The sequence below is a fragment of the Mizuhopecten yessoensis genome, unplaced genomic scaffold (genome assembly GCF_002113885.1).
Source record: "Mizuhopecten yessoensis strain PY_sf001 unplaced genomic scaffold, ASM211388v2 scaffold11137, whole genome shotgun sequence".
In the NCBI taxonomy this organism is placed as follows: Eukaryota; Metazoa; Mollusca; class Bivalvia; order Pectinida; family Pectinidae; genus Mizuhopecten; species Mizuhopecten yessoensis.
In genome coordinates this window covers 547,014-571,619 of record NW_018408898.1, presented here as the reverse complement: position 1 = coordinate 571,619, position 24,606 = coordinate 547,014, and the positions used below count along the sequence as shown (strand labels likewise).

General features: G+C 33.8%; 1 protein-coding gene across 7 annotated transcripts in view; it reads left to right on the top strand.

Moving 5' to 3' along the window:
• The first annotated feature begins 1,242 nt into the window (after positions 1-1,242).
• The window catches only part of LOC110466564, a 42,880-nt gene continuing 19,516 nt past the window's right edge, over positions 1,243-24,606 (top strand). For 5 of the 7 annotated variants that reach the window (XM_021523123.1, XM_021523126.1, XM_021523125.1 and 2 more), the window contains exons 1-3: positions 1,243-1,527; positions 13,708-13,951; positions 20,883-20,970. In XM_021523123.1, coding sequence (XP_021378798.1) covers positions 13,822-13,951; positions 20,883-20,970 — 218 coding nt within the window. In that variant the 5' untranslated portion in view covers positions 1,243-1,527; positions 13,708-13,821. Of the gene's footprint in view, positions 1,528-7,617; positions 7,967-13,707; positions 13,952-20,882; positions 20,971-24,606 lie in introns of those variants that run through there. The other 2 variants (XM_021523122.1, XM_021523120.1) reach the window with 2 other exon arrangements.

Sequence of the window (24,606 nt, the reverse complement as noted above, 5' to 3'; positions counted from 1 at the left end):
GATACACTAAAACGATTGGAAAGTCATACGGAATTTAACAAAATGTTCAATCGGCTAGTCAGCATGCTCCCAATAGGTAAGCGTTTACTGCACCACATACTGCACCGTACGATCATTAATATCTTGTATCAAGTCCAAGTGAAAGTGTGGGTTATTTACATCTTGTATCAAGTCCAAGTGAAGGTACAGGTCATTAACATCTTGTGTCAAGTCCAAGTGGAAGTGTGGGTCATTAACATCTTGTGTCAAGTCCAAGTGAAAGTGTCAACCACTAACATCTTGTGTCAAGTCCAAGTGAAAGTGTCAGTCACTAACATCTTGTGTCAATTCCAAGTGCAAGTGTCAGTTCAATCGGCTAGTCAGCATGCTCCCAATAGGTAAGCGTTTACTGCACCACATACTGCACCGTACGATCATTAATATCTTGTGTCAAGTCCAAGTGAAAGTGTGGGTTATTTACATCTTGTGTCAAGTCCAAGTGAAAGTGTCGGTAACTAACATCTTGTGTCAATTCCAAGTGCAAGTGTCAGTCACTAACATCTTGTGTCAAGTCCAAGTAAATGTGTCGGTCACTAACATCTTCTGTCAAGTCCAAGTGGAAGTGTCTGTCAATAAAGATTGGAAAGACAGTAAATAGGTTTCAAATCATGTGAGGAAATACAATGATGACGACTATAGAAAGTGTAAAGCGTAGATTGGAGTTAATCTTGTAGTAAACCCTGTTAACGTAATTTATTGGTTCGTATAGAACATATTGATAATTAAAGGAAAGTATTGGGAACAACTGTGACGGTAAGATTCCATTCCATAAGTAGGAGAAACTGGTAGGTTAATATTGAACAAGTATAAAGGAAAAGAGAAGAATAATCAATAAGAGAATTGAACATACAAGTGTATATATAATTATCATTTATAACACATTTTAACTATTAGCGATATTCAGAATCTAAAATGTTCTGAATACTTAGGGACTCTTCTGGGTTCATATTCCTATTTATAGCAAGACATACTTAGATTTATTTTTACCGTAGACTTAACTAGATTATACTTATTAAAGGCTGATATTTTTCTTAGGGTTGGCACCTTTAATGCATTTTGTTATTCCTGTGTATGTAGGCGTCTTTAATAAATACCCGTGGATACTTATACAATACTACATCAATCAACAAAAGATTCATGTGGGGGTAGATTTAAACCCCCAATCACCCATGCTATCTACTTATACAGATTGTCTACCCGCTGTCAAGAAGGCTAACTGTTTTGTGTCGAGTATGCATTGCATTGGCTGACAATACGCTATATGTCGTAGTTCAGGACGGAAGCGGACATACATAAATTAGTAATTGACATGACAACCTCTGAAAGTTACATCAGAAAGACTAACAACTGTGAAACATGTTGGATTAAGTGTTTTATTTCTCTTTCTCATTGATTGGAAATTCTGGAATTTATTGGACTAAGTGAACAACTGTGACAGCTGCTATAGTATGGTTATCTAGGCCTCGGGCCGAGATGTGTTGTTTAAAGGTATGTCTGTATTTAGTCAATAGTATCTTCACATCGCAATTGTTGGTATTCGAGTGACCGTTTGTCTATGACAAAGCAATTTCTCAAATTAGGTTAAGTTTAATTTATCTATCTAAACAAGTATTAATTAATCGAGGAAAAATATATACCTAAACATACAACATTACAATTTATTTTTTCTAGAGACACTGCTAGTAAGGAAAAAACACGTTACGTCTATAAATTCAATGAAAACACTTGTGAACTCCGTCATGTGATAGGTTTAGGGCATTGACCAAAGATTTCTCTTCACTGATTTTGTAACATACGATTGAGTTGTACTTTTTTACTGATGTCATGATTGCATTAGGGGTAAGAGTTCTCCATTTTAATTCAATGAACACACACAAACACACACAAACAGAAAATGGAGAAGATTTTAATGTGTACATATAACGCTTTACAATCTAGTTATCCGCTACATAAGGCACTATGCTATGTAAACGTGTGTTATATAAATTACCTGCAGTATCATTTGTAAATTATCTAATTAGTATGCATATGTGTTCAACGTTACGATGGGTAAAAGATTGCGATGTGAATATAAAAAAACAACAAAAAAAACATCCACCCATGCTATTTGGTATATCCATTGTTTTGATGAGGATCGTAAAACTGTAATTAATATTATAAAGTGGAACAGCAGGTGCACAGAGGGTTAAAGAAGATCAATGGTGTATGGGAACTTTAGCTTATAAATCCAAATGTTTAATTGGTAACAAAAAGGGTCGAATCTATCATGAATTCATCCATTTAATTATTGTATGCTCGCTAATTAAACATTAAAGGAAGTTTGAAACAAGCATGCAATCATAGAATAATACGTAAATTACAGTGTTTTAGTTGTCTAGCAGGATCTCAACAATGAGTTGTAAGGACCATTTATCGTGTGTCTCATCGTCATTCATGTACATATACAATTAATTACAGGTGCTGGTCATTAGGTTAGTATACTGGAAACGTAACGATTAAAGTGGTATTTTTATTTTAGCGACTTTTTGCGATATCTGCGATAATACATGAATAACATGAGTGCACAAAGTAAGACTTGACTGACAGAAGAATAGTATGTTAGTATCTTTGCAATCAATCATAGCGATGATGTACTAATTGATTGGTATCAAGAAATCTATACTTATTTCAGTGCCTCTTCGCACTAATTAAGTAGGTACTGGTTAACTAAGGGTTATACTGTAAACGTCCTTACATTAGTACACTATTTAAGCGATCAAGGGTACAACCGATCTTAAAGCGCAATTATAATACCTGTGTACCGTATACGTTTGTGATGTCAGTGCAATCTCTCGATGAGAAAGCTTGCACATATTATAGTTATATCCTGTCCACCTGGGCACAGTGTAACCGATCTAAGACCTAGGGGGTCGGCAGAGGCAATGCCTTTACCGATGATTTAAGGGTTCAATAATCGCTTTATCTTAGCAACAACAGGGTGTCATTTGTCTCTTATAACAGTGTTTGTAGTAAGTAAAATCAGAATCTATATATTCTAACCAATTACCTGGATATGTTATCGCTGAAGAACCCTACCCTACTTACCCTCCGACACAAATATACAAGAAAGCTCAATACATCGTGCGTTTTATACATCCAGTATTTAAATTAATCCGAAATTTAAACTTTCCGTCAAAATAAAGTTCGATATATTTGATGGTTGGGATTATTATTTACAATGTTGACCCTTTAGTCGACGTGAAGGACTGTTACTTTCTGACAGAGGATACTCCGATCTTTGATTTTAAAGTAGTTCGTACCGAGCTTATATAAACTTTAGTTATCGATAATGATTTTTTACTGTTCACATGGGGTGTCACAGCGATTTCAGTAGTGAAGTGCTGGCAGAGCGCAAACGTGTTTTACACAGCATTATATATCTTCTGTGACTGTATCTCACCGCAACCACGTACAGCTTTCATGTCAAAGCTATTAGTAATCTAGAGTCAGGGTCCACATATTAATGAAACCAGTCCAGTGGTGGATCCAACGACCTATCTGGGGGGTTTCCAAATATCCAGGGGGGTTGGGGGGTNTAATTTGGAGAAATACCGTATGCATTATCTACACTTTTGTTTTTGACTTTTGAGTGTGTTGTATAATCGCAGCGCGTAACAATAATTTGTGTTTAGAACTCAACCTTGAACATGATGCTCCTTGTTTCAGAATACACTACTGTGTACAATCAACTAATGTAATGTTAGAATGCATTTTATCTTTACCTTTGTAGATATGTTTCGGAACATTTCAGTCACGCATGGTTCATTCTATTGACTTGTAGTACCCCTTATAAATCCTAAATGAAAAAAATGACCATATGGCACAATGTAATGTTTACTCTCCTCCTCCCCCTCCTCCTCCTCCTCCTTCTCCTCCTCCTCTCCTCCTCCTCCTCCTCCTCCTCCTCGGATAAGAGAATTTTTAAATGAGAATAAAGGATAAAAGACTTTTCAGTCGGAGCTTGGGAGTTGCTGACTGTTTCCTAAGCCTCATGGAGCCAATATTCCTTCTCGTTGCACCAGAGTAGATGTATGGGTGTTGAAAAATAAAACATTGCAATATGAATCTGTATTGTAAATCCTGCTGACTGATATATCACTAAGGAAAGCGAATATAGTCCCCTTATCACAAGTTGTCAAACATTGGTTTTACATTAGGTATGTGAAACCACGTTCAAGGACAAATATAGACACCGATTCTTTATGTACCTTTCCCCATATATTGCCCCTGGAGCCAATTTCCTGCTGCTTTAAAGGGTACTACACTGATAGTTGACTAACCATAGATAAACATACCGTTCTATTCTATATATGTGTATTCGTCACAATGACCTTCATTATTTAAACATTCAGTTGGACCGCCGTAAGTCTTTATTTCCGGCTCAAGTAAACAAATGTAGGTTAAAAATAAAATCGTAAGGGACAATATCTTTAAAACAACAACAAAACACTATATAAAAAAAAGTTCCATTGAAATTGTTATATCTACTGATCATGTTTTCTGTTTAAGAGTAGGGTGTAGTATGAAAACAATGGTCTGCCAATAGTATCATCACTGAGGCTCTGTCATTTACTTATTGTGACGTCGAATTCCTTGTCGCCACGTATTTTGTCAGGTGGAGCTTTGACTAAAATGATAGGTCAAGAGAAAATAATCATCTACCCGGAGGGAGTAACACCTCGGGGTGATTTACAGAGCCTCGGGTTAAACAACCAAAAAACATCACCCCTCGGGTTGGAGATTTCTCTGTCACATCCTCAAGGTAGGGGAAGATTCTATTAACCTTTTCACGGAATCTTAAGAATTTCCAGAGAAAAGAAAAATTAACAAAGAAGTCTTAATTTCATATTACAAATATTTTTCACTAGTGACAAAATATCAGAATATTCACACCATGTATGAAATATACATGTAATACTTTTTTTGCTCCTAATATTATGTTGTTATTCGTGGTGTTTTAATTTGCATCCTGTAGTTCTCCGGGGTTCTTCGTGTTTTGTTTCGGCTAGAGTGTGTTTTGATTGGTCATGATGTTTTGATTTGCATCCGGTTTTTGCGAGGGTTTATCCATCTGATTCGCATCTAGAACTTTGTGGGATGATATGACTTCTTTGTTGTCTATTTAATGTAAATTCTTAGTAGCATTTTTTATAATATTTCTTTTGACCTTCCAATGATTTTTTTTTATGGAGGGGCAGTTTGTATTTTTGCATTCATGCACTTTTAGGGATTCTCTTTACCGGCTATATTTAAGTGACAAAGATATTTATATATTTAACCATTTGTGTGTATACTGTGTCTGTGTTGTTTTTTATACAGAGCTAAAGGGATGCAAACATTAAGTGACGTACAAATATCAGTGAATTGAACTTTAAAGGAAAATCAAACGGATATCGAATTAAACTTCATCTAGATGTGATGGTTACACCAATATGTACTTAGTCCGTAAATGTCCAAGGGTTTGAAGTACCGAGCAGTCAGTCGGAAACGTCATTTTAAAAAGCAAATGAAAGAAATATTTGGACGTTTTATGTATATAACTAAATGGAGGATAAACACAGGGATATGTACGGAATACATACTGACCGCATACTGGCCACTTATAACAAACTAGTGCATTGTCCGATTGGCCGGAGTGGGCCACACTAGCGACAGGGTCGGTGATATGGATCTACAATACAAACACGTGTGTGTATATATGTAGTTATTTGACATCATTAGTCTACGAGTTAGTGTTGATTTATTCTTTCAATATTTTCCTAACACGTTGCTCAAATTAGGGTTAGTCGAGTTATGAACTGTCTGCTGTGTTAGAGCTCTGATAAGTTATACAGAGGTTATATCCTTATGACCTGTCAAGTTATGTGTTATCTCTGCTGATGTATTCCAAAAGAGACGATTTTAAAACATTTCGTTGGGATATATGGTACTTCATGGAATTAACTGTGTAAAAAATTGCAATAGTACATAGTAAGTATTTGTCAGTCCGGTATATCGAATACAGAAGTATTCCTAAGATAAATGATATTGTACGTATATATGCATATAACATTCATATTACGTACATGAACTCAATATTCAATAAGTTTAAATATGTGCGCTTCATTAACATACATAAAGTAATTTGTTTTTCAGAACGTATTGTTATTCAAAAATAATATATGTGTATGTGTAGTGTGTATTTAGAGACAAATGTTGGTAAATGCTTATCAAACCTCCAACGATATAACCTATGATAATTATGATATTACACTGCATCAATTTCTACCATCCAATCACATTTTATAAGTACTTTTCTGCCATTCATCGAAAGATATGACTCTCGAAATTAGCTCTTGGTATCTTTACATAACTTTAAGGTTACCAAATACGGATTTGCATTTGTTTAAAACCTTTTTATAATTTTAGTTTTAAATTTGATTAAATAATTCGTCAAATTAGTTGTAGATTATATTCACACGGCAACAATTCATGCTGAACATCTACAGTTAATAAACAGATAGAAAAAAAGGAAAAAGACCCCATCATGCATGACGTAACCACTATCTAAATCGCGGTGTGTGTTTATAAAATGCCAATTACATGTTCTAGTGCTAAAGTATGTAAAGGAAGAGTCTCATACATGGAGCATGGACTTTGTGTATAGTGTCATTTGTAGAGGATATTGATGTTGCAAAAAATGGAATCATGACTAACCACAAAGCAACATGCACATTTAAATGTGCTTGCATATTTAGTCCAGTATTGGTCTGTGTCAACTGATACAGTTCATATCTGGCTGTAATTCCCTCAAGGTTGTGTCTGCTGTCTCAAAAGCGTATACATTTTAGTAATACGATATACACTGTATATACGGACACTGTACATACTGACATAATCCGATTTTTTCTTATCTATATATTAATACACTGATAGAGAGCTCTAGATACAACAAACACAATTTGGCAATATAAATAGTGGCAGCTTTGTTCGGATTACTGTAAATTTGTTATTTCCAAATCCTTGTGGTCGGTAGGTTTTATTATTTGTTGTTTTGATTCTCTTAAAACCTTAGTAAAATTTGACATCCGTAATGACATTATCTTGACGGTAATGGGTACTGATTTACAACGGCGACATGAATATGTATTAAAAATACACTACGTTATAACACCTGCACCCAATATATCAACTACTGCTGTGATTAGCAGAACAAGGATTTATAATCTATAATAAGGAGTTATATCGTTTTTATTACAAGAAATATGAGCGGCGAATTACACGAAATCTGATACACAGTCAATAATTAGCGTGCTATGTATAGAGATATGTTTGACCAGAGTTCGAAGGAATTAAATACTTAACTAGGCTCAAATGATTACTCAATAGGGCGGGTTAGAGTTGATGTTTAAAATGATATCAAATGTTTGTCAGTTAAACTTAAATTGTACTCAATAACTTTTAAAAAGACCAATTGGAAGTTTACGGCCATGGGTATTAAGCCCATTTATCTAGTTTTATGCTGCCGTAAATTGTATATTTAATAGTACGACTATACCATACCCATACCGCGGGTAACTACGTATACAGTACCCAGGGTTTGACACACGCCTATATAACTGTAACAGACTACAGAACAGTTATATGTACGCCTTAAGGATATACCTGAAGTCACAATGATATGTCAAAAGGACTTACTTTGTAGTGTCACTTACTATATAACCTTAAAATGGTCCATTTACCTGACAAGGTGTTGTCTTTGAACACATTTTCATGGAAGAGTGACATAGAATAAAAAAACCCTCTTCATATTGATGTAGAAACAAGGATATATGATATAGGGACACAGTGGCTGTACGAGATAAACATGTGACTGCATTGGAATACTACTATATGGCTTGACCTTAAGGTAAAGTTTCCATTCTTGTCTTTTAGTATTGAACCTGACTTTATTTATCTATTGTTTTGTTAATTGCTTATTTATTATTATTTATCTATTGGGTGTGTTTTTTTGAAAGGGTAGGATTATTTTTTCTTATTAAGCTTTTAAGTTGCATGTGTATAAGGCTCAAAATACAAACACAGGCATAAAGAAATGAAATTCGCCTACCATCTGTGACGGATATCAAATGCATATTATAAAACTATTTCACGTTATATTTATTGTGATAAAACTGGAGCAACGTCTCAAGGTAATATTAATCTGATATTGAAATACTTTAGTTGCTTGTTTTTAGCAAAAAAACTTTGATATCGTATAACATTAAAAACTAGATTATACTTTGATACACAATGTAAATAACTAATCATAATGATATTTTAAGAAAGAAAAAAGTAAACTGGAATGCACCTTGCTTAAGTTTACAAAATATAGATATGCTTACTGGAATAGGGACATACTTATACGTTACGGCCAGGAGCTGTATTGAACTAGTATCACATACTCCATACATTGGCAGGAACTGTGGGAAGTACCTCTTACAAATACAAAACGATTATCATTGGTGTTACTGAATAGATTGAGTAAAGGCAGCGAGTAAAAATAGGATGATGTAATAATATGTTCTAGCTGATTGCTGAGTACGAGTATCAACTCGGAGTCAATGCTGTACCTATATGTATGATTATGTAAATTGAGTTCTCAGTAATCGTTCAAACTCCTCTAAGTGAAAACAATTGTTCTTACTGCTGTTCATGTCAGACATATCCGAGATTATTTGAGATATCGTCATTTTAGCAAAACTATGTATGAACCAGGTCTTGCTTCCTATGATGATAAATATACAGACACGTATAAGATTAATACAGTATGTAAGGATCAGTGTTTAGGTATCGGACACCGTCCGCTTCAGGTCAAGGTGTAGCATTATGATATTTATATATTTATATACGATATTTCGTTATTATTTCGCTTACAATTTTGAAATCAATGCTGTACTTACTGAGCATGAACATCCATTATTAACCATTAGTTTGACGACAAAATATTCATGTTTATGTAAACCTCTATAGTATAGTTTAGATGACATATCTGAGTTGAATACTTAATGAATCTAGTTTCTCCACAGAGGTATATCCCCACAGTTAAGGGCAAGTAAAATATGGAACGAAATACTCAGTACTGTTAACACACAAGGACAAAACTGAAATTCCTAACGGAAAGATAAAAAAGAATCTCAAGTTGTTTGATATAAAACCTGTATTACCTATTTCTAAAACTCCACGTGCGTGTTTTAGGTTTATCTGTCAGGAAAATCGTCTAGACTCGTTCATGACAAACAAGTATGATCGAAACACGTTTGAGATTCTCTACCCATATCAGCAGTATATAGGTATGTTAATGGTATATAACTAATTAATATTAGATCAACAGAAACAATTTAAACAACTTATCACTTTAATGATTAATTAACACAACATGTTTAATACCACTAGTGTTTATTGCTATATATTTACAATATTGATTTGTTTAGAGTGGGTTCTTAAAATATTCTAAAATGAAGATCAGAAGATGTCGTTTTCTATCGTGATCGAATATCTGAAAATAATATGTAAATAGAAATGTATACCTTTTAGGAAGATATTTACAAGTGTGTGGGTATTAAAGGAACGCATTCCATATACTGATGTTAGTTTATTGATTACGATACGAATCTGTATTTCAACACAGGTAAAGGTGATCTGTGGCACCTATGTTCCATTCATTGTTTGTTTTGTTTTATCATCATGACACGTATACGATTACTATATAATTAGTGCAAAATACACAATATCTGGCAAGTCACATATTTAAAAAAAAAAAAAACATATGTGGTCAGTTAGACATTATAAAGAGGATATGTGACGAGTCAAGTCGTCAACAGAAATAGTATAAACGACAGTTAATACTGTTTATAGAGCCTAAGTCTAAACAACAGTTCATTCTTCTTATAAAGACGTTTTCTAAAAGACAGTTCATACCTCTTAAAAAACTATTATCTAAACAGCGTTTACTATTACTTATGAAGCCGTAGTTTGAACGACAGAATTCTGAAACTGGAACCCTTATCTATACTGTAGTTATTAACTACTGCGTATAGAGCTTAGTGTAAACAACAATTAATAGTGCTAAGAGAGTCTTAGTCTAAACGACAATTAATAGTGCTAAGAGAGTCTTAGTCTAAACGACAATTGATAGTGCTAAGAGAGTCTTAGTCTAAACGACAATCATTTCTGATAACAGACCCATATTCTCAACGACGGTTACTAGTGCTAATAGAGCCTTAGTGTAAACGACAATTAGTACTGCTTACAGAATCTTAGTCTTAACGACAGTTTTTTCTGATAACAGACCCATAGTCTAAACGACACTTAATAGTGCGTATAGGGCATAGTCTAAACAACACTTACTACTGCTTATATAGTCTTAGTCTAAACGACAGTTATTTCTGATAACAGACCCATAGTCTAAACAACAGTTACTACCGTTAATAGAACCTTAGGTAAAGCGGCAGATACTTCTGGTTATAGAACCATAGTTTAATTGAGTTTCTACCTCTTCTACAACTAATTTTAATGACGTGATATATGACACACATCCGGTTATATATTATACTGTAATCTTAGAGGTTGAGCAGCAATAGAAGGTCAGACACAGTCCATGAATAATTAAACACGCTGAAAAAAATGGTTTCAAATGCTGTATTGCTCGTATCTGTGATATCAATACCCATTCCTTTACCTGGATTTATAGTTAGACAGAGAAGAACACAGGTAGGAATAGATCCCTTTAAGCATTGCCTTTCTCTAACACCATTCCGTTCAATATTGACACTCTCCGCCGATATCACAAGAGCACTTGAGATGCTGTGCTTTCGTTCAAATCAACGTCCAGAACAGTGTATTGACTTCAAGTAGCAGGAGTGAAATATACTATGTACACAAAAAAATAGGATTCTTGTCAAGTTACCTGAACTTTCAGAGGGTACTGTATGGATATTCAAGTTTTAAATTGTAATTATGAAAACTGAATTGAGACGTTGACTCGTCTGTGTAAAGACGTCACTCTGTCGTTTGATTCACGATTAAAATGGCATTCTTAGAGATGGATTTAATACCATTGACTGGGATTGTATGGTATGTATGTATCAAATGTATCAGTATCATTAGCATTTTTATCATATAAGGAAGAGATGGGGATTTCTTAAAATGGTTGTGATTTTTAAAAGTGCGAAGTTGCCATTATTGGGAGTAGGGTGGATTTATGACTAAAGGGTTATATGTCAGAAACATTGTAAAAATGAATGGTTTAAGTATTAGGATCAAGTTCGATATGCTTATCAGAAAAAAAACTATTTTGTGAAGATATGATAAATTTTTGTACAAGCGCGATTGAGATTTTACCATGTGTACATTTCTGTACATGGAATAAAATATACTGTCTGTTAAGGTCATAGGAGTGTATTGATAAACGGAAATAGGAAGTGCATCCCTAGTTGAAAATCCAATGTAGGGAGACAATATCACAATTTCCGCATATTCTGATGTTTAATATTAAACTGATAAATATTGCATGTTTATTATTGACAGAACAGTGTGTTTTCTCAATATTAAAGTATTTTAAAGCAATCCAGGCATTAATTCAGGTTTTTTTTATCAATGAGTCACATGTGTCCATTTTTCTGTACTTCAGGAACCCGGCTACCTATTTCACTACTGTGAAGTTTTTCAAGAACGATAACTCTTTACATGCAATTACTATATGTACATGGTTTTATTATAAAATGTCAATTTTTAAACGTTTATAGATAATTAATTTTACACAATTTCAGCATTTATTAAATTGATATACATTAATGCAATACTAATCTATGTCAGTATCATTTTTATTGACATTATTTTGCCTAAAATTGTGTCTTTCATATTTTTTTCAAAACTCACTCCTTTTTACATAAATTTTCATTTCAAATCCTTTAAATTCTGACAACCTATATTTTTTTTGTGGCAGAAAATTTTCTTTACTTCAACGCAATATAACTACAAAATTGGAAGAAATTCTACTGAGAAATGGTGANATCAATGAGTCACATGTGTCCATTTTTCTGTACTTCAGGAACCCGGCTACCTATTTCACTACTGTGAAGTTTTTCAAGAACGATAACTCTTTACATGCAATTACTATATGTACATGGTTTTATTATAAAATGTCAATTTTTAAACGTTTATAGATAATTAGTTTTACACAATTTCAGCATTTATTAAATTGATATACATTAATGCAACACTAATCTATGTCAGTATCATTTTTATTGACATTATTTTGCCTAAAATTGTGTCTTTCATATTTTTTTCAAAACTCACTCCTTTTTACATAAATTTTCATTTCAAATTCTTTAATTTCTGACAACCTGTATTTTTTTTGTGGCAGAAAATTTTCTTAACTTCAACGCAATATAACAACAAAATTGGAAGAAATTCTACTGAGAAATGGTGACACAATCCTATTACCTTTTTAAGGCATCTGTCTTTAAGGATAGAAGATCACCTATTACAATCATCAATATCAATAACATGCTATGACATACCGGATACTTATCACTGGAAAAGTCTTTTATATATGATTTTACGTAAAATTTCAGTGCAGTAAAGCCCCTCGTTTGCCGCCAACATATATCAATATCCCCTTTTCTCGTCTTATTAGGAATTTAGGAATTTATCGCCAAACGTCTTTATAACGCCAAACTGTCTATGGAAAATGTTGGCAGTATCGATGATATGTAATATTGTCAGGTTATTGTTATAATGACATTCATAACTTGTTATAAATTGTGTATCAATAAGAAGAAGAATTTCTAGATTTACCTAAACAACATACTCAAACATACCTAACAGAACAGCCACCCAGATATGATTTTACCTAGGAATATCGTGGGTTTAATCCCCTCGGTGTCGACGATATCTTACATTGTCATGTAAATACCTTGTCATTTATTGGATGTTCTTTATCACCAGTCTATTGTAATGTATCTGCACGTGTCGTTTCTTCCTTATCCCCAAAGACACTGCAAGGACTGTGGTTGCTCCTTAATTGATGATTGTCGTCTGATGGGTATGCATGATCACGCGTACCTATTGTATATCATCCGACGAGAATGGTAGGGACACAATAATTCTGATCTATAGAAGGTTGCTAATGTGCTAATAACGATCTTCTGTCAGTATTGAAATGGCTACCACAGACATAATAACGCAGTGCCCACCGATACATTATCAATCTGTATAATCAAATCATACCCTTTAAAAAGTATATAGGTAATGGTTAAATGTAATTCTTGCACTGCAGATGTATAACACTTGTCCAATTTTCTCGTGTACACCTACTCACACTGCACGCGTTAACTTTAGTAGTAACTAAAGGGCCTTCATATCTTGGTTAGTTGTAAGATTGGAGTGTCACGAGAGAAATGTCGGTATTACGTATGTATATCATTTTATTTACGATCAGTTGTAGTGGATAACTGCATGATCAATATTAACGATTACTCGTTCACTACCCATCACACTTGGATTCTCCGGATCATCTGTTTCCTTTAATATTACAAAGGACAGTGCTTTTATTCATAACAAACAATTATATTATCTTCTAAGTGCTTTTTTATTATATATTTCCAGCAGTAATGATAACCGCTGACATGGATAGGCCATCGCCACCGGAAGTAAACTGGAACAAGATGCTGTAAAAAAGGAAACTTTTCCCCGAGCGAGTCCAAAACTATAGGATTCAAGATGGCGGCCATCGTAAACCAGGTGATCGGCATTATCACGAAGCCGACCTATAAGCGGAAAGAGGTGGAAATAGAAGCCATCTTGCCATGGCTGCGAAAACGCAGTCTGTTGCTACAAAACCTGGACAGAGGTTTGTATTTGCGGTTTTCATTTAGTTGAAACATATTATTACCGTTGTCACTGTAATGAAGTAATTAGTAATCATCTCCAACAGAAATAGTCCATAAAAACCACATCTTGCGATACATTTTATAGAAATAAGGTTGTATATTTTAATATTTAAATAAATAAATAAATTACACAAGAACGACCAGGGCCGAGCCTGGGACCTATCCACTGCCAGTCCTTCACTTGACCAATGTTGTTATCTAGGAATTGTAACGGCACAGCAGCAAAATGAGAGATGGATACATTTACAAAGGAAGTAACTCTGAACAAGAAAACCACGTTTTTCTGCTTCAGTGAATCATTTCTTTTTCGAAGGGAGAGTTTTCAAAGTTGAAAATCAGATCGGAAGCGACCTCTTCTTAATGATTATTATTGGTGCAATGGTACACTCTGCCTTTATCAGAATATGATTTTAATTATCTTGAGGCAACTCCAAAGATATCAACTGGACAGGGATGCCATCTGCTTTGCATTCGGCATATTTATATTTCTTAAGTCAAAGTGTAGTAACAAACAGTGTGTATACAAGTCTATTGCGGGGTTCTCACCAAAATAACACCCTACTAGTAGCCTAACGTTCAATGTAGAGCATAATTAAGTCCGGTAGTCCATTAATCACCGTCCCAGACAGGGGAGATGTGATGAGATAGCTATACATTGTGTTTCTACTCTGTACTGAGGCAGATACAATTCTGTAATTCGTGATAACTGGCGTAGTTATAGACTGTTAAATAAATCTACGACTGATTACTGTTAGTAGATGTCCGATGATATACGACAGTCACAGTTATCGTATGTACCGTAATTAACAACCCCGTATCTACTGTTAGCTTATGGATGAAACATTATCGAGAAATACAGATTCACGTTACTTACACCTATGACTGTTCTGTTGAAATACATGTACATTGTACATACAATTCACGTAGCTAAATTTACTTCAAACATTTTCAGTAAGCAAATCCTCTCCTACTCAAGTTCAAGTTCTTTATTCACCAAAAGTCTTAAGACTTATAGGTACAAACTAATCATGATACATTGTACATGTATATATGTTATAGGAGAGTGACTATAAGCATACAAGTGCAAACTAAACAAAGAACATAATACAAAAGCACAAAAATTATAAATACGTGTAGCTAATTAATCAATTTCGCCGCTTAGTGGCTAGATATAAATATTTACCTAGATTTGACAACTCTTTGACATTATTTACAGATAAAAGTTGGACAAGTTTGTAAACAGAGGGACTCTTATAATAATACTTCTTTATATACTTTAACCTCAAATCATTATAAAAAGGACATACAAAAATGAAATGAAATTCGTCCTCGACGTCTCCCAAATCACATTTGCTACAGTTTCTATTTCTGCGAATGATATTATTGTGTCTACCCTTTTCGATATTAAGTTGATGAGACGACGTTCTAAATTTAGTTAACATATATTTGTATTTTGTTTCAATACATTGCTGCCTAAGGACTCCCAAACGGCCGGATTTCTTTTAGGATAACGGTTAAATATAATAACGAATACGGTACATTATAAATTAACCACAATGTGACTCCATTGTGTGCTGCATATAATATACGTGTCTTATACATACATGTTTTGTGTGATTGTAAGGAGGTCACACCATGTATATAAACGAGGTGCTGCAGAATTCAATCACCCACATTTGATACAGTTCAATAGAATCTATTGAATTTCATTAAATTAAAATTTTCAACGACGTGTCTAAAACTGACACAAGGTGTGGCCTTTAAGGAATTTCTATTAGAAATATACGTTTTCCCACAGGGTACCAGCCAAATGTAACGACGCTCGTCCGTCTTTAACAATAGAGGAATACTGTTTTATATAAATTAAATAAAGTTGGCTCCCGAAATATTTTTGTTGAAAAAAACCCACCAGTCGTTACAAATTTCAACGGCATTTCTAAAACTGACAGAAGGGTTGACCTTTACACAATGTCTATATGAAATATATTCATTCCCACAGCACTACCCAGTGTTAGGCCATTCGTTTGTTAGGAACAATAGAGTAATATTGTTCGATATTAATACAAATATTTATCAATTCAATACAAACTGGCTCCCGAAATCCCATGATATTGAAAGAAAACAGAAGAAGGGTAAAAGCTGATACCCTGTTATGAAGTAACGGGACTCTGTTATCGGACTTAACTGTTACGTAATTACATTTATTTCTGGCAGTTAGTCAATCTTCAGTCAATTAACACAAAGAAAATTCTATCGTAGGAGTGAATGACAATCGATATCAAACAATTTAAATGCCACCAAATATATATTTCATTAGAGGATATCATTGATGATTTCATATGGATGAAATTCATTATGCAGTCGTATTTCAATTCTCGTAAATAACCTTTATGAATAGACACAATAGCAGTACAATTCCAATAAACAACCCCGCTTTGGAGATCGCGGCCATTCAAACGAAACATACATCAACTTTAATAGAAATACATTAAATTAAAAGACGGGGAAATGTTGTAATTCAGCGGATACATTGATATACCCAATGGCTACATACGTACAGGGTCTCGCAGAGACACACATATGTTATATGTATCGTCATGAGTAAATCCAATCGGGAACCGTCGGCACTTTCCGTAAACGCGAATATACTTTTAAATATTTTCTCGTTTACGGAAAGTGCCGACGGTTCCCGATTGGAGTAAATCAGTACTGTAAATTACATTTATTTCTGTGACATTATTTTTAAAACTTGTAAAAGAAATCAATCATAAACTCATTATTCCTATAAACAATCAGTTATTCGTAATAAAAATCACACAATTATTGAGTAAATTTCACGGCGAACAGGTACGTAAACATTTGTTCGCGAGAATAAGTGTGTACGAAAAATGAAAAGAAGCAGTATTGCCAGTTTATTACATCGAAATTGTTTAAGTCTAAAAGCATGCCAGAAAACACGTTGACGATATAAATATAAAGCTGTAAAGATATCCCGCGACTGATTTCAATATGAGAGATCAGCTTTATAGACCATAATAGGTACTACACAATTTGCACTATGATGAAATACAAGGATCCCTGTTTAATTTACTAGTGCTTTGTATATCTGCCAGACTATTTATATTGATAGTGAAAAATTCCGGGAAAAGGCATGCATAAAACCAACCAGGATGAATGAAATACAATGGAGTGATAAAATTAAGTAGAAGTTCAGAAATACCTATCTTTAATCATATATACTAAAATGAAACCTCAAAATATCAGATAAACGATCGTGTCAATGAAAGGGAGATAACCCGTTAATGTGACCATACAAAAAAGGCTAAACTATCGTATTTCCCATTCAAACTCACTACACAACTACAGTTGTAGGACTTGACGACATCCTCTCATTGATCAGTGGTTTATACGGGTGCATACAGTTAACTCTTTAGAAGAATTTTTCATTGCGATCAAAGTCAGCGCCACAGTGGGGAAAAATAACAATGACATGGTGTAAAATGTATCATACCATTAAGATCATTGTACATGTACAACGTTTATCTAAACAGCAATATGCGACATCAGTACATAAACCAAATGACCGAGTCTCCCATTGGTGGCAAGTAAAGACACAACCGCGAGTAATCCTTTGAAAATCGCTGACTGGTTAAAAGATAAAAAAAATCTCCAATTAGACTCAGTGACTTTTGTATAAAAATATGAGCGAGCTATTTAAAGGCGGTATTTAAGAATGATCAGGTTCATTCATCGTTTATTCATAGCGAGTTTAATTAAACCAAGGTGTCAAAGTTAATCAATCCCGTAAACAAATGAAAACAAAGCCGTTTTTGTCATAATCGTAACATTATACGAGCTAATAAAAAAGTTTGTGGATTTGATATGCAGTAAGATAACTCTCTGATATATTGGAATGTCGATTTCATACTTTATCGGAGACGGAAGCACATGCTGGTATAGTACCTATAGGTCTATATAGCATGGGATAAGTGTCCAGACAGGAAGAAATAATTTAGGTAAACATAGGTTATCTCCCTTAGAAAACTCTCTGCATACTTCAGTGATACAGTTAATTGAAACTGTATGTTCTGGACCATAGCAATATCATTTTCCCCCTTCGGCGCTGACACATGTTGTATTGAGAATTTCTTTCAATAAATGAACTTGATGCACCCATTTAAATATTGGCAAATGAGATGATGTCATCCTAGTTATCTAGTCCTAACGGTCAGTGAGGACGAAGTGGAATTTCGATATTCAGATTTCATTGTATAATATAAGTATAATCACATGAACTGATTAACTCCCTTTAACTGATTCAACTGTTGTGCTGATACTTACACACGCTTTGTAGAAGTTGTTTTTATCACTCTACTGTATCATTTATATATTGTATTATTTTCTCATCAAATTTTCACTTAGCGTAGTATTTCATGTTTGTATTTTATTTCTTCGTATATTTTTAAAAATGATGCCAGGAACAAAATAAACTATTCAACCATTATGACGTGGAATTATGTCACAAATACTTTATCAACCAATATACCAGAGTGATAATAACGACGTATCTCAAAGGTTATCTAGGTAATTAATACATTCCCAGGTTTTACCTCCATAAAAACTCCCTCATTCAAATACCATTTGGGTTACGTCGGTAGGATTCATACGTACATTTTAGAAATACGAAGAAAATACTTGATGTATATATTTTCTCCTCCTTCAGGAACTGTCGCTTTAAAGTTCTTAAATGTAAAACGGTTATTTATTGGTCATGGCAAAGCGGTATACGTTGGCGAAGGGAGATAACTGTGACCAGATATTATTAGCCACTTCAACGTTAAATAATGTTCACAAAACACTTGCAATGCACCAAGGAAACGTTGTTAATGAAACTAACATTTATGGAATAATGGATGATATTGAAAGTGATGGCATGGATTTATAAAAAATGAAGTTTATTAAGATTCTCCTTTTAAATCTTTACAATGATACTCACATATATATCTCCTTCTGTATCACCCCTAAACACCTGTTTATTGGATTACATATCGACGTTTACCTTAATTGCACAACCGTTAACTTTCCTCGCTCTAGTGGTAGCATAACATCTTTCTCTGCTTCGGAGTGTACATGCTTCACTACGTTGTGTTTAAATATCAACGGAGACCTCCCGAACGTACTATTTTCCTTGTTTAACACTTACACTCACAACACTAAGTTTACCGCGGACAGCCAATTTATCCACCTATGATTGCCCCTGAAGTAAACCATAATTCATACCCAATTAATTTAATGCATCGACCAGAGGTTAACACAAGCTGCCTCCGACGCTGAAAATCGACCCTGGGCTTAATTACAGCACATAGGTTTACCCAAGACTCAGAGTTGAAATAGCCTCCCGATTGCCTGTTTACAGCATATTATGCCATCATCTTTTTATATATATACTAACACGCTTGCACATGAGTCACTCTGCTATGTTTTTTGCAATCAATAACACAAAGACTAATATAAGTCGAAAATGAGCATTTATTGAAATGCCTTAATATGGTGTACTTTCATTGTACATCCACCAAAAGTGATATCGGCAATATGTAAAGTTATACATGACATTGGCAAAAAAGATGGGGACATCTAGACATAAACACGCCATTATTTAATAACAAAGTCAAATACAATTCTAAATGAAAATGAAAATTGCCATTGATCCGTATTTTGATCAGTGCGCTTCATTAGTACTCTGCTTGTACCATAGTGTTTTTTTTCTTTTTTTCTGTTGTCATCATAGCCTTATATCTAACAATACTAGTTATTATAGCCTTATATCTAACAACATTAGTTAGTATAGCCTTATATCTAACAATATTAGTTACTATAATATATATAAGACGTTTGCTGGCAACATTTGACGTAGGCTATAGTGTTGTTCCTCCTGGTCATCCGTTCATGGGCTTCTGGTTTTGAGGCGTTATTTCCTTTCGATTTGATGTACCTGTTGTTATTTTCCCGTTAGATACGATAATCGTATTGACACCATCTTTTGATCCAATGACATTTAACTCGATATTGTGATTTAATCCTTTTTTATTTAATCCTTTTAATTTACCTGTCACTGTTAGTCACCTAAATGAAGTCAGTACTTGCATTATTGTATGTGGTTTTGCGGTTTCCTAAAAGCTGGTATCGTATGGCGACCTACGTCATCAATAACACCCCTCCTTTTACTTTACACGATGAACAAACACTATACTATATGTACCTACCGACATTTCTCTCAGTAAACAGATACGAATACATTTCATATTAACACGTAACTGCTGATGAGCGTTTTTCAAGGTAAATTAAAAATTATTGAATTTCTTTTATATAAATATATTTTAATGTGTCTTTAATTGTTAATGGTGGTAAGGATAGTTTCGATCTCCTCGCTTTGTTCTTTCTGAAAGGGCAATGCTTATGTTTGCAGATACTGTTTGAATATGCAAATAGTCATTATTCGTTGGCAAGGAATCAATGATGGTTTTCCTCTTGTTTCATTTTATTGGAACCAGAAGCCATTGTGTAGTTGAGTCGACTACCTGAAGACAAATCATTACTGTAATATAGCGGTTATATATTGGCAATAAGGTTCTAGTTTTAAAAAATGATAGCTTCAATGAATAATTAACGGGAGATAACTCGTATCACACCAATACTGAGTTTACGTTAAAGTAAACGTGATCTATACAGTGAAAGCGAATCAATTAAGTATTATGTCAACAGGATTAAAATACCAGAGAAAGTCAATAAGCCTAAATATTGTGAGACACCCATTATTCGGATTTTAGAGTTGTATCTGACAATGCGTATGTCATTAATCGTTAGTTTAAATGCGGCCACGTTCTTTTGTAGGTGTATTGCAAGACATCATGAAGAACTGTACCTATCAGGCGTGCGAGAGGGACGAGATTATTATCAGACAGGGAGAGAAAGGCGACAGGTGAGTAGTGGTTGGTTTTCCTCGTGAAGCTGTTTATAGACCAAATGTTATAGACATTTTCTAATGTTTGCATTCTTTTAAATGTGAAGAAAGCCAACTCTGTTTGTATGTGCTGTGTTAATGGGGGTGTGAGTAGACTAAACTAAAAGAAAATTCTCATAATCGATATAATTAAACATGCGTTTCATTTACACAGAAATATATACAAAAGGAATAAGATGACTTAATGCTTTATATAATAAGTTAAGTACATTGTTGTGAATATTTCACGTCGGTATGTTTACGGTGTATCGAACATCACAATATTTGAACATCTTCAGATTATTGTTCTGATTTGTGTGATTTTGTGTGTAAATTAGATAATGTTACAGTTGTGTTTTTGTATAACTTGTTGATTGCCTTCGAAATTTTGTGAATCATTTATGAATATATAAATAGCATGATTTCAGATATCCAGTTTAACAATATAAATCATTTGATGTTCAAATACGGTAACGTTTGACAAACCATATACGTAAATCTGGTTGTGCTTTGTTACGCATATTATCGACTACAGTACAGTGCCCCGTATACACATATCTGCACAACTTAAGTGTAATAAATCAATTTGAAAATTAAGTGTACTTGTATCCGTGTAGTAACGGTGATGGTTTGTATATTTCAAGTTAATGAACTATCTTTCTGAATTTTAAGTGCAACAGGTGTGATTCTGCATAATCGTTAAGTTAGCTTGTAAAAACCACATTATTCACACGAAACCTCTCTATCAATACAATCATGTCAGTGTTAAACTATACACCGATAAGTTAAAATCTGCATAGAATAGTCTGTCAAATGTAGACATTTAAACAAAGTTATACAGTTCCATACCTACACATAGCAAAGACTACATGAGTGAATTCGGTAGTGGCGAGTCAGGTTATACGGCTTATTGTGTAAACAAAACTGACAATCTAATCACATTCCGAAATGTTTAATTAGTGCGATGAAGGGAATACAATAAACTTTCGGTGATATAAAAACAAAGGAATATTGCTGTTATAAAGGTTTAAAAAACAAAACAAAAACACGCTGACGTATATGTACGGAAGTTCATCAGCTTGAAAGTACATTTGTTTTAAAATTGTTTATAAAATTGTAGGGATTTGATAATTTCATCTTTGAATATCAAAGAGTGGTCTAAGAGGAAGTGTACGTCTTTGTGCTATACTGATAAGCTTAAATATCTGTTTTAGAGTTTTGTGTATAGTCTACTACCACAGCGAAGCATTAAACTGGCGACATGTTTAGGTGTTCAAGTATTTGTAATGTGTTTTTGAAACGAAATATATTCTACTTCTTAACTTAACGACCTGTCATTAGTCAGGATCGATCCCCTGTTTCCTTCAGCCTCGCTATCAATTGAGATGGACAGACATATGTCCCGACCAGTAATAGAATGGATTCGCTATAAATATAAATTGATATTGGCACGATTAGAATTATTTAAATTTCTACCTTTTAGGCTTTTAACTGTTGACCTGCTATATAACATGTATTGTAGTACATGTCTGATTTATTACGGATTCCTCTCCTAGTTTAAAACCCATTTTATCACGTTCTCAAGCGAACATGTTTGTATTTAATTGATTTTATAAAACACAGACCTACATCAACGCTTCGGGCAGAGCTACAACGCCCACGTTCTTTTTAAAAGAGCCAACACGTGTACTTTAAATGTTATAGAAACCTGCTATTGAAAAGATAGAGATCTAAACGCTTATTAATAAACAATAAAAAGATCAAAATTACCGATATCTTATATGTGAAACTAGTTGAAAAATTGAATTTATATCTGAGAACAAACCCTGTGCCATTACTTTCAGTGGGGGCTTCCCGATTCTGTTATTTTATTCAGTGACGAGTGATTATAATCAGACACCATGATATTACAACGATTGACCACAGACACGAACACACGTTTTTAAGAATTGAATTAAATCCTTTACTATTAAAGTTAACCAAGTTTGTTGGCATTATTGTTGTCATTATTTATCTTCTTACTGAAACAAAATGCGTTAACAAAACAAATACCAAATTCTGCAGCCAATCACGTTACCTCTATTTTTTTTCTATTTTTATTCGAAGCTCATTAGAAAAGAACTTACCTCCAATACTATCGAATAATAACCTGACTTAGTTTTGAAATTCTAGTTACGGCATGGTATCAAAAATCATTCGTAATGAATCTGTAAACCAATTATGTTCGTAATTGATCTAGCACAATCTGTGTCATATCTTTATCTGAACGATTATATTTGAGTAATGCAATACATAATTGCAGTATTTTTCACTTCTGGCAATTATGATTTGTTGCTTGCAAATAACATATTAATCTGACAACAATTGATGCGGTAACTAAGTATTATAATGATAGCTCCATAATAATTTGCATTGAAACGAAGCACAATTGTAGATTATAATGACACTTGTTTCGTACCGTTGTTGAAATATGACATTCCTGAGAAAGACGATATTAGATTTTTATACCGTCAGGCAGCATAACATTTTGGCGCATGTAACATTATAAAATGTTACCCTGGCATACACGAGCCGTCTTTATCATTGTAAAACGAACAGTTGGCATTTAAAACCATAATCGTTCTCGATCAATATGATGAACTTTGTTTATTACAGAGGTTATAATCAAATGTATTACGAAGTGAAGTTATCGTATTAACATAATTTGATGTTTATAAGTTACAAAATGTAAAAGACATTATCGCTTTGTGCTTAGTTTAGCTCTATCTGGCTTAATATTATTTCATTTGGGAAATTTTACACTTTTAGGCTATTCTATTGAAAAAAAAACGTGTACAAAAAATACACATACCTATTACAGTAAAGCAACTGCCTGATGAAAAACTACATGTACTTTGAATTTCATTAAGTATATAAACATCTACACGAGTAAATTAATATTCACAACCCGATAATAACACACTCAATAAGGCGACGATGTATTCACAGTAAAGACGTGTACGCCTACAGGCAAATATATGAGGACATTATTGTAAGGATTTTCTTTGGAAACACATACCACAGGGAGTCAACCATTATGTAGAATTCACTATAGTGCTAAACTACCATGTAAACAATGCATACAGATCTTTGTAGACTGACATGAATAGCCTAACTGACAAAGGTGAGAATTTACATTAGTAGGGATATTTAAAAGATATATATTATGACATGTGTTGTAACTGTATTACCATGCTGGCTCCTCATTTAGTTTATATATGTTAAAGCACATCATGACATTGGACCGTAGAAAGTGATATACTATAATTTAAATCTTCAATATACCGGACGACACATTCCATTACGTAAAACGCTATTTGATGGTAATATTATTTGGGTTGAAAAGACAGGTGTCCGATGTAATCAACAACGATTTCTGTAATCCGTTGGAAATGTAAAGGTGTATAACATTTATTAAAATTTGGATTGGTTGATAATTCCTTTCAACCACTTTTTCCCATTGCATATTGGTAAAACAAATGTTAAAATTTGTCCGAAATTGTAAAAAGGAAATAGTGAACTAATCATTCACATTATTACAAACTTCCAGGGAAAGTGTACTCCTATGCCTTGACT